This window comes from Cygnus atratus, chromosome 1 (assembly GCF_013377495.2).
Source record: "Cygnus atratus isolate AKBS03 ecotype Queensland, Australia chromosome 1, CAtr_DNAZoo_HiC_assembly, whole genome shotgun sequence".
NCBI classification, from domain to species: Eukaryota; Metazoa; Chordata; class Aves; order Anseriformes; family Anatidae; genus Cygnus; species Cygnus atratus.
This window is the reverse complement of record NC_066362.1, coordinates 201,377,596-201,389,815: the sequence shown is the minus strand read 5'-3', so window position 1 is coordinate 201,389,815 and position 12,220 is coordinate 201,377,596. Positions and strand designations below refer to the sequence as shown.

General features: G+C 40.8%; 1 protein-coding gene across 5 annotated transcripts in view; it reads left to right on the top strand.

Moving 5' to 3' along the window:
* The window catches only part of DLG2 (discs large MAGUK scaffold protein 2), a 1,033,555-nt gene extending 1,024,947 nt beyond the window's left edge, over positions 1 to 8,608 (top strand). For 3 of the 5 annotated variants that reach the window (XM_035560439.2, XM_050713151.1, XM_050713153.1), the window contains 2 exons: positions 2,265 to 2,356; positions 3,404 to 6,197. In XM_035560439.2, coding sequence (XP_035416332.1) covers positions 2,265 to 2,356; positions 3,404 to 3,510 — 199 coding nt within the window. In that variant the 3' untranslated portion in view covers positions 3,511 to 6,197. Of the gene's footprint in view, positions 1 to 2,264; positions 2,357 to 3,403 lie in introns of all 5 variants that reach the window. The other 2 variants (XM_035560441.2, XM_050713155.1) reach the window with 2 other exon arrangements.
* The last annotated feature ends 3,612 nt before the right edge of the window (positions 8,609 to 12,220 follow it).

The following is a 12,220-nucleotide window of genomic DNA, read 5'->3' as shown; positions in this document are numbered from 1 at the left end:
TTCCTGAGCTGTGGGACTACTTGTTATTTTCATTAATTACTTGGACAATGAATTGGGCAGTACTTTTGTAAAGTTTATGACTAACTCAAGGCTGAGAGAGGTGGAAAGCACTTTGGAGGATAAGATTAAAATTCAATGTAAAATGAGTAAGATGAAATTCAGCACAGACAAAGGAGAGAAAATGAAATGCACAAGTACAAGCAGGGAATAATTAAGCAATAGCACTGCAGAAAAGCATCTGGCAGTTGGGATGGATCACACAGGAATATGAATGGATGGTTAATGCTGTTGCAAAAAAAGGAAACTGCCGCTGTGGGCTGCATTAACATCAGTGTTGTGTAAGGACATCATAGACAGTTATTTTGTTTTAGTTGGTAGGGATAAGGCTTCAGCTGGAGTGCTGTTCTGGTTCTGGGTACCACCTGGGAAGTGGAGGAGGAAAGGGGGGAGAGAAGACTGAGGAGAAAATAAGATAGTGATCTTCACACTGGTTAAAGCTCAGGATAAAATACATGTTTTCCATGTACAACTATGGTAATGGGAGAATATATTGTCTTAATTTGCTGTGATGTGGATGACAGTTAGAACTCCACTCTTCTGTCACCAAAAGCTTTGCAAACACCAGGTGATGCCATAGGTATCTGTTGTACAACTAAAATGTAGATATCCCTCACTCCTGTGACAGATGCATATCTGGTTATGGTAAATGTGTGCCCACACATGACTGCCATAATCTTTTCAGAGAAATATTTCTTATCCTTCATTTTATAAATCTGCTTTCTGCAGTGCACTGGTACTTCCAGAGAGATGTACTAAGCAGTGTTCCCACTCATATGGTTTAGTTACACAGATAGACAACTTTCAGTCATTTCTACAAAAATATTTTTGCATCTGGGACAACTTACAGGGTGCTTTTCAGAAGTTAGGTGGGAGTTAGCTGTAGCAAGTTCGTACTGTGGAGCACTTCATAGATCATTTTTAATGCACCATCATGCACATAATTTCCTACATGTATCACACATGTCAAACTGTATACAGCCCATTACCACATAATCATATGATTCAGTGCAAGGCATTAAATCAGATTTATGTAGGACACAAGATACTCACTTCTCTTGCTTTCCGAGTTGCCTCAGAAAATTTCCCTCATGTTTTAAGAAAACTGAATCCATGCTGTAAAAAATCCTAAAACAAGAAAATTCTATTTATTATTACTAATAATTTGGATATCTGTAGGCATGTATGCGTAAGGCACTGAATGATTATGAGCTTGATTCTTTGCAGGTATACAGTGGTATTAACAACTGAGCGTGCATGGGCAAGACAACTCATTACTTACAGCTATTAAATAATGCCTCTGTTGAAACAGAAATGCTCCATCAAATAACAAAAGATTTGCAATAATAGAATGTTACTGGCACTTTCTACATTTTTACATTGATTGGTACCCCGAACATTTTAGAGTCTACAAGACACTCTTGACTGGGAATCTCTATATTTAGTCAGAAGGAACTGGAACAGAAGAGAACACAAATAAGTAACTCATCGTAACTCTTTCTTCCAGAGACTTAGTTTGATTTCTCATGATTTTCCAGAACTCATGCCCACACCTGAACCAAGAAGTCTTTCTGGAAGAAAGTGCGTGGGTCCCTCTGGTGCTTCCCTACAGGGTTCACAATGACTCTGGACTTTCTCTAATAGAGTCAGGAGTTTCGCTGCATGCAATCCTGCCTTTATTCATGATTTCTTCACTTCAACTACCCCAGCTTCAGTCAAGCGTCAGATTCAAGTCCCAGCCTCAACAGCTTGGGCAACCTCATTCAGCCAAGAAAGCCAGCCTTGAGCCTGGGAGATAAGGAGGCTCCTGAAGGATCTTCAGCTCTGGAGGCAGGAGTGCCTTGAGTGCTCAGACCTCCTTGGCTCCCAAACTAAGCCAGGGGTTCCTGATGCCAAATGTCCCTCTCAGTTAGCAGTTACCAAATCCAGGCTTTGTATATTGTTTGAGAATGTGATGTGGTAAACCCAAAATAAAAATCTAGGGGAGAACTGGGAAATAGTCAGAGGTAAAATCTGGACATGAAGGTTAATACTACATAAAAATGAAATTAAGTATAAACTGCTGAAGCTGCCCATGAACTGATGGAACAGTTTCAGCACTTGATTCCTGTACCAATCTCAGCCCATCTCTGAATTAAGTTGAGTGTATCTTTTAGAAAGCTGTTTGAGTAAGAATCTAAACGTGATGACTTCCTCTCTGTTACTAGGGAAATGAATAAACGTCTTACAGAGGAGCAAGCCAAGAAAACCTATGATCGAGCAATTAAATTAGAACAAGAATTTGGAGAATATTTTACAGGTATGTTTTTATTAAAAACGCTTGTTTCTCAAGGTGCAGTCTTTTCTTACAAAACAACTTACAAAAGGCTCTGTCTCTGCCATAAAGTGCATATTAGTATAGTGTGGCCAATGTAAAGACTGTTAGAGTGGGACTATTGTTTCCCATGAAATTCAAGGGCAGTTTGATGCCCTGAAGGAACAGCTGTGCATGAATTTTATTCCCTCCCTGCACCAAATCTGTTTTTGCTGAAATGAATAAAAATGTTGCATCATTGCATTCATACATACCAAGGCAGAATTCCTCACTGCCTCAAGACAATCATATAATCATGGAATACTAGAATATCCCAAGTTGGAAAGGACCCACATGGATTGTGGAAGAGAAAGAGAAAGGCATCTTTTTCCTGACCTGGAGAAGAACAGGATTTAAGGCCTCTGGGCTGCAGCATTTCTTTTGGGCTGGATTAGGCGGCTCTATACTCACTCGACTGGTATTTGTGGATAGCACTCAGAAGCCCCCACTGCTTGCATATGCTGACAGTGCACATGATCCGAACTGCAGATCCAGATTTCTGCTGTGAGGACAGGCAATTTAAGAGTATAGACATTACTTTGTGTTGCAGTTGCTTTATCTTCTGTAACTTTTGGCCTGATCTAATTAAATTTTGCAGGCAAAGGTGAGTTTATTATAGCCAGGTCAGGAAAAAAATAGGCTGTAAATCTGCTGCTACTCATTAGCTTCTAAATCAAATGAAATGTTAAGTTTGACTTGAAACGGTGGGAACCTACCACGCTGCCCTCTCATGGGACAGAGCTACTCGTTCTCTAAATTAACCTTGCTCATTGACTTTAAGCAGTGGGATGGGTCTTTGTCATGGGAAGGTGCCACTGTTTTGAACTTTGTTGCCATCTACAAGGTGTATGACTTTTCCATAATCAAAAACATCACAGGGCTACTATTTCTATTAATTGCATAACTATCTGTAAGTACACTGAAAATCTGCTGACAAAGAATGCTGTAGAATGTGTCAATTAAAAGAAGTATTGATATGTTTTCTTACTGCAGCTATTGTCCAAGGAGATAGCTTAGAAGATATATATAATCAATGCAAACTTGTAATTGAAGAACAATCTGGGCCTTTCATCTGGATTCCTTCAAAGGAAAAATTATAAATTAGCCACTGCACCTCTGATTACGACTGGAGAATATTTAGAAGAAAACCATAATATACTATTTGGAGGCTTTCCTGTTTTTGTTGCATTTATGTTCTTTGCAGTCAATGTGAATTTTGATGAATGTACAACACAAAGTGTTTGAAGCCATGAAGGACACTGATGGGTCAAAGGGTAGGAACAAAAAGACTTCTACCATATAAAGCAAATCTGTTGTGTGCTGAAAGCACCAGTTGTAGGTACAAACTTTTGACATGGAGACCCTCTGTCAAGGGGAGCTAGCCACCTCCTGTGCCCGTGCGGACATTTTGATCAATTTCAATGGCTGAGCTCAGTGTGTTGATTGCTTTAAAGAGAAGTTCCCAGCTCTTGAACCTCATATAGGGCTTGATCCTGCAAGGCGCTCAGCACTTGACCCCAATTCCTACACATGAGTAGCCCATTGACTTGGAGTTACTTGTGATCCTTCCCTATGCCGTTCAGTCCCATCAGTTCCAGTAGGACTGTTCATGTGCTCAAAGCTAAGCACGGGCTTAAGTGTTTTGCTAGATCAGGGCCACACGCACCTTGCAAAATCAATCTCAGAGTACTTGGTCCACTTCCTACTGAAGTCATTGGTAGGTCTGTCTTTGACTTGACTGGGAGGTCGATCCTATTCTAAGCTTGTCATTGCACATTTGTAGTTGGTACACCTCTACTTTGGTAACTATGCACATCTTTTGATTTCTGAAACCAAGTCAAGCATTTCTTTTCTCCCCTTTGGAAACACTATTGCATCAGGAACTAATAACAATATAGTTTATTTTAACGGAGTTTGGGGGTGAGAGAGGATGGAAGCATTTCACATCACACGTACGTGCACACAAACCCATTCCCATGCAGACACACACAAGTATGAGGATTCACAGCACCTACGTTGACAAGGAGGGATACAACTGGGAAAAGCTTTAAAATTTTTGATTGTCTATTTTATCATTTATATTGATAGAAGGCACTTAAAGATGGAATAATTTATAAAAATAAAAATATATTGATGTATAGAAACTAATTTCTATAGGTAAAAATGTTTTTGTGAGATATTTTGTAAAGATTAATTAATTGAAAGATTAAATATTTACACCCTTGTGAGACTGTAAAATGTAAAGAGGACCATCAAGTTGCATTATCCCTTTTCTGTAACAGATTCTCTATTACTAATGACAAGCAAGATAATTCCTTAAATTGTAGTTATCAGATTGTTTTTCTCTCAATCTAATCCTCTCCCTTGCTTCTATTTAATCATGATGAGCTCCTGTGGGAAGATCTCTTGAACTGACTGCCCTGCAGGACCTTTTCTGAACACGAAAGGATAATGCATCTTTAAATTGAAATGGATGATTTTTCAGAAGCAAGATGTCAGTGCTTGAGTGCAGTTATTACACTTCACCCGAAAATGTTTTATGATTGTTCCTGTTTCTTTAAATGAAATACCAAAAGTATTTGATCTTTCCTCTCTTTGTAGGCAGACAGGTCACCAACTAACTTGTATCTTCATTCATTTCACAGTCAACAAGGGTCTTAAAAGCAAAAACTGAGGCAATGGTCATTTGCGAGGGATTTGGGGAAAGTCTGTGGAATTGCAGTTTGGGGTGCAGGGAAAGGGGAGAGGGAGGTATTTTTTTCTCATTTCACATTGCCCTTCTTTTGTATACTGATGCTGTTCTTCACTCTGACACACAAGGGGACAACTGCAAGAGTTACAATGACAGTAAGCTGAATTGCCTTTGCTGCTGCTGGACCAAGTTTTATAGAAAACCCACAATCTCCTGCCTGCTGTGCTGCAGGATTCCAATACTTATTAGCTGGTGGCTACAGCAACCGTAATGTTTAAGGACGTTTTAAGGGCAAATGCTAAATAGACTCCTCAGTCACTCGTCCATTTGAAGCTTACATTTCTGCACCCTGTCAAGCTGACAGGTATATCCAGCCAACCTCCACGGAGAGTGCAACGAGCTGGATGTTTGAAATATAGCCACCAGTGGCGACAGGGTTAAAAATATGGGCATTTCGGTGGCCCTGAGCTGGCCCCTCGCGTACTGCCCTGCTATGGTAACTTTGAGAAGTTCACACTTCTTTTATGACTATTTTTCTTGCCTGGCCAGCGCAGATTTATATACAAGGGATTCAGTTAAGTCTCCAAAAGAGCTTTGTAACCAGAAGGGCTAGAAACCTTTTTTTTTTTACATGAAAATGAATGAAAGCTTAGATTTGGGGTAATTCTGCAGAAATCCACAGTGTCCCCAGATCTTTGGAAGCCATGGATTATTCCATGCTGGCAAAGTACTATTGCCCCAGGTTGGGAAATAGCCCACCAGACCTGAAAAAATAAGTATCCTAAAGCAGGAACTTCATTCTAATTTTCAGCTCTGTTTTTAAGCAATCAATCACACCTGCTTCTTTGTTTCTTAGTTCAGCATGCAACCTTTTAACGGCACTATCCTTCTAGTAACTGTTTTGCTTTGTCATGTGCTGTGCTTTACAGTGAACAGTAACACTATGGCTGAGTACAATCAATTTTTCCATCAGTCCTTGGTTACTGTAGTAACATTATTTATTTTTCCCTGTCTGTTGTTTGTGCTTCCAGTTTAGAGTTGCCATTGCACATCTTCTTCTTCTTCCTTTTTTTTTTTTTAATAAAATATATATTTAAAAACAATTCACCAAGAGAAGCAGTAAGAAGTCTTATTTCCCTTAGGACTTGTACTCCCATTTGTTTTGTGTGTTGATGTTTGTGTTTCACGTTTCAGCACCCTCAGAGCTGCAGTTCATTTTTGCATTGCAGCTGTTCAGATCATACTGGGTGGTAGTGGGAGGAGAAAGAGAAACACAAGATTCATGCAAAATTACATCTGGTGCAAAAAAAAAAAATAAAGTCCAAAATCACAACCCACAGCAATTGGCACCTGAGACCATATTGGTGCTAACACAACTTAGAGTAATCAGTTTCCTTTTCTGTCCATGTAAAAGACTAGCAAGTGTCTAAACATGAGACAAATGCAAATGCTAGACCCTTTAGGAAAAGTGCCAGATCACACCCCTGGTGCTATTTCTCATGTTCTGGCACAGTGTGTAGCACCACAGGGTCTAAGCAGAACCAAAATTATCACAGCTTTTTGTCCACCCATGAATGATCACAATGGCATCTTGCTAGCTTTGTGCAGATGTGCAATATTACAACCAATTTATTTCTCCTTGCCACAGAGCATCTTCCATGCACTGACTCATTGAGAGCTTGCTAACAGGGCTCAGTGAAAAGGCTCTCTTTGTTGGCCTAATGGTCTGACCATGAACCAGTGAAAGAGCCTCTTTCTTGCTTAATTTCCCTTCCTACAGAGGTACCCTGTCCATGCTAGCGCTTTGTAATTTCTTTGGTAGTAAAGGCTGTTTCTAGATTAATATTCTGTGATGTAATTGTGTTTGTAGCTAGCATGGTTTGATGCTCCGGTGTGGATAGGGTCCTAGGAACCACCCTGTGAAAGTCAAGGATAAGAAATCTCTCCGTTGCACTGAAATTTCAAATCCTCATCCTGGAGAGTGGCATTGAACCTGAGCTAATAACCACTATGAGCCAGCGACAGTGTCCTAGCTATACAACATCCACCTACCTATTTACATTTGTTTTCTATGAAGAAATTGTTGGTGTTATACCGTCACTGTTACTAGCTCATCAGCAGTCAGTCAAATTGTATTTTTGCTTTGGTTTTCTCCCTATTTTCTTTTTCTTTTTTTCAAATTATATCCCTGACCAGAGGATTCAGTGAGTGACAACATATGAGGATATTTGTAGGGAAAACAGTGTTAATGCACAAAAGTTTCAGTTTTCTTTTCAAGCTGCAGATTTAAAGCCATAATATCTGCCATGTTCACAGAAAAGTGGTCTTTTATGTTCATAGCTTTTAATCTCAGCATTTCTTCTCTTGAACATTTTCTCTGCCATGTTATGCATGCAGTTCGCTGTGCAACTGCATTCATGTGCTCAGGCCCATGCCTTGGTGAAATAAATGTATTTTCCTGTTCCATTAAAAATAAGACATCTTGTCAATTAGCTCAGAGGTAAGAATGAGGTTGTCATTATGTAAAAACAAATTGACTGTTCCCTTGCAGGATATTTTAGGGCACAAATCAGCATCAAAGCTGACAGCAAGTAACAGCTAAAACCTATTCAACACATAGCTAACCTAGATCCTCAGCTGGTGGAAATCACGGTCACTCCATCATTTTCAGTGGAGTCCGTCCCATTTACACTACCTGAATTTACACATCCATCCTCTTCATTATGTCAACTTTTTAGCACTACTGTAAAGCACCAAGGCCACATTATTAACAGCAGCTCAGCACTTTCCACCATTATTAATGTCTATATTACGGTAGCACCTAGAGGGCTAAGTCCTGGACCAAGATCCCTTGGAGGTAGGTGCAGTGAAATTACTGAACGCAAAGACACCCCATGGGCCAAACGCTATGGCCAGATTTTCAGAAGGCTTCAGCCCCACTGACATCTCACCAAGAGCAATAGGAACTGCTGCCCTTCTGGCCCTTTTGAGAATCTGTAGGGTGAGGAGTCTGAGATGTGAGCCATCGTCCCTCACCCCGCGTTACCAGCTTACACTTCTGGCCCTGACCTACAGCCCAGGTACCTTGTTCTGGAAGAGCATTCCTGAGGATGGGCAGTAGCCAGCATCCTAGGCAAGATCTTTGGAAAAAATATAAAATAATAATAATATTAATAAAAAGACAACACTGTTGGCTCTTAGTGGGATAGCAACCTTTCCATTTCTGGATTTGTGTTCCTAAATTTGAATCGGTCAGCCCGAATTTCTGAGTGCAACAGCCTGCACGCGGCAGGCCACTCCATCCAGCATGCTGGCCGACGTGCGTCTCTTTGGCAGGATGTTTCTCAGTCCAGCTGTAGTGTGGGGTACTCAGAATCTGAACTGGAGTTTACAAAATACCCTGTCCAGCTTACACTCCTGTTATGTGTAAATACTCTGCGCATCCATTCCATTTGTGTAAAGAATAAAGCACACACAATTATAAAATTCAAGATGTATATTTCATACTAGCCGTGTCCTTGCTTATTTATTCCAGTCCAAGCTCTCAGCTGTGGTTCAGTTGTAAATGCTTGATAGAGTGTTTATAAATATGTCATGAATTTTATTATAAAATATTAATATTAAAGCATTTTTACACTTTATAGCAAATGGCTTCTTCACAAGGCATAATTTGTCTTTTTTCATAAAGCAGAATAGTAAAAAAGAATGAATATGCTCTTAATATGTCTTGAGACACTATCACATCTGTCACACAAGACAGACAAATCTGGAAGTGGGATGGTGATTTCAAGAACAACCAAGGATAAAGAAACTTTTCTTTCTTGTACTTTTTCCTCTTTGACTTCACAGTAATGTGGCAGTTACCACAAAGAAGATTCACTCTGGTGAGCTACTGCCAGTGTTTCCACATCACATTTTTGCTGTATATTGTACATTATATGTACATTAACATCTTGACGAATAATTATCAGATTTTTTTCTTTTAATTAAGGACTTTTTTCCATGTTTTTGACACCACAGCCATTGGGCTAAGTATTGTAATAGTCACATGCTTGCAAGCAGTGTAGTGGAGCATAAACTTCAGTTGTGCTATGGGATCCCAACAGCCCAAGAACCTTGGCTGTTGGCCATCCCAAGAAAGTCTTTGCAGATGTCTCGTGGGCTCTGGGGAGGTCACATGAACATTGTCAATTTTCAGCAGAGACAGAAACACAACAGGGACACTGCTTCTGAGACACAGCCTGTACTAAATTCAGTCTGCAGAGGACCACAGAGCTTCCATATGGCTCTGGGAGACAGAACTGACACTACAGGGAGAAAAATTCTGTCCATGGTGTTTTACGTGCATAATCACAACGATGGTTAATCATCTAAACATTCATTGTGAAGCTTTAGAGTTCTTGAATAGATTCAGAAGAGGGAGGGAAGCCAAACAACAGTTCACATTGATATGCAGATGAGCATAACTTAGGAAAAAAAAAAAGTTAGCAAGTTATTTTTGAGATGCCAGCCTGTTTACTGAGAGATTTTTCACAGCAGTAAGTTACTGCTCCAACAGTCAGCAACAAAGTGAAGTTGCTTTCCTGAGCAGCGCTGTACAAAGCAGTCTGTAGGTGGGCTCTTCATTACAGAGCAGCCTCTCTTAAAGTACTTTCTTCTTCACCCTGTCTCTGGGAAAACCTGAACCAATTCCCCAGACTACATTTGGGAAAAAAAAAAAGAGAGAGAGAGAGAAACTTGGAAAACGAATTTTGTAGAATGCCTGGGAAACAGGAAATACGTACAACTGCAGAACCTAGACATGCTGTGACAGTGGTGGCAAACCTTGCCAGCCTGTTGCCTCAGCCAGGTATGGGGCATGTCCTGAATGGGCTCCTTCTCTCACTTGTCCCACTGCCTTTTAATGATCACTTCACATATCCAGCCAAGTATCTGAGATCACTTTTCCAGTCATGCCCCCATGGCTTGAAAGACGTGATGTCCCAGTTTGAAAAATTACTTGGGACCAGAGTCACAAAGCAGATGGGCAGTATTTCTATGTACAGAAACAACCAAGTGCCTAGTCGATCTTTGGAAAGTCACTTCACCGGTTTTCAAAGGCGTTTAGGTGCCTACCTGGGATAAGCAATTATTCATTTCACTATAATTGTATTACTTCACAGTTGACACGTACCAAGACAATGACAGCTGGATCCCTGTGTCACCTGTGGGAGAGCAGGAAAATGGAGCTTCATTACTTAAATCTCTGGGCACTTATCAAATGCTCTTCCCCATCATCAAGCCACACAGCAATCTTTATTATAAAAAATCTTGGATAGTACAGGAATAGTTACTGTAATAGCCCTACCAGAGCAGGACTCATCTACAGTCCCATCGCAAAGACTATTCCACAGCTGCAGAGCAGGGACTGGCTGGGTTGGTTGGCTGGGTACCAGTGAAACTTCCATGTCTGACCTGGTGTCTAGACCTGTTTGAAAAGCTGGGGTCCAGAACAGAGCTCCCCTGCTCTGTGAAGAAGGGCTGTTCTGGATAGTACCGACCGCTACAATCGCTTGCTGATGGAGATGTTTTGTCCCGGACACACTAGGGTGTTAATGATGCGCGATGTCCCAAGGAGGCAGAGTACTGTGCCCACAAGAGAAATCTAATTTTATTCAGTGAAGAAATTGAAATGCTTGTTGCAGAAGCTCATTAAGTACTGTCAACTGCTCATTAGCCCTCCATCTAAGCAGAAGCAGGTGGTAGCAACTAGGGAAAATGAATTAGGTCTAATACATTGTTAGCATAATAGTAATAGGGCTATTACAACATCAGCAGAAAAGCAATACCCTAGCTTGCCCCTACAGTATATCAGCTCATTAGCTGAAGTCCCAGGCTAAACAAAAAGCCTGAATTTGGAGGTTTGCTCTGCTAAATACAGAAGGTAAAGAAGTTTAACCTAAGCCTATTGTTGTTTCACTTCCACACACTATTTTCCTGATGCTGCCTTGCAGTAGAGTCTAGAAATGCAATAGGGAAACAGCTGTAAACTGTGATTTGCAGATGTCCTTAAGCTGCAGAGTTCTGGGGTGGGTTTTAAACGTGCAAGACAAGCAGAAAGATGCTAGGAACCCAGAGTTAAATCTACCTCTTACAGCTGGTCATGTGAAGACCCAGTCTGCAACAAAATCTCACCAGTGGCACCTCCAAATTCTGCCTGACCTCTGCCTGCCAAAGTAGGAAGGAAGGTCAGAAATAAATCATGATGGGCAGCAATGAAACACGTTCTTTTAAGATCTTCTTACCTTCTCCTCCTTTTTTCCTAAGAAAGGGAGTTGCCATGGTGCCATCTGCAGTAACAGCTGGTCAAAGGGCTGTTCATTATCTTGAAAGTCGAAGCATAAGGCTAAAATGTCACAGTTATCACTATGCTGAAGTACTAAGAGTGTCAAACCTATGTCAAACACCCATGTCTTTCTCTCTTCTTTTTAACAGAAAGTGTTTTGAATGTTGTCAACCTGATGGCTCAAAGAACAAATCTCAAGGGTCTGATGGCAGATGTTTGCCGTATACTCCTGTCATCACCTGTGTGCAATACGGGTCTCAGGTTTTGCAGGGTGCAGGAAAGCACTCTGTTTCCCCCTCGAGTGGTGTATTTATTGGCTGTATTCTGCCTGCTTGGATGTGATCTGCTGGGATTCAGTTGCTGATCAATGGCAGTACACCTCCAGTAAAATATTAGAGAAATGTTTTCTAAGCTTTTGACTCCTAATCTATATATAATCCTTCCTTAATAGGGCTAGCATTTGCTGTAGGTAAGAAGGCTTATTAGCTTACAATATAATCTCACAGGCAGTGTATCCAGAGCCGTTTTTTTTTCAATGGCAACCACATTGTCATATTTTAATGACACCAAATGAGAAGGAAAGCAATATTCTGAGACTGTGCCCATTAAGTAGGGAAAAGCCCTTCTAATCCGCAACTCCAAGGCAGAAGGAGCACTTCCAACTAAACCAGCTTAGTCCATGATGGGACTGGGTTTGGGGCATGGCTGCAGTGTATGGAAGTGAGGTAAGTGAATTTGGGATGGGGAGAATTTAGGGCAGAAATATGTGATCAGTGGGGATTTGTCTCCATGA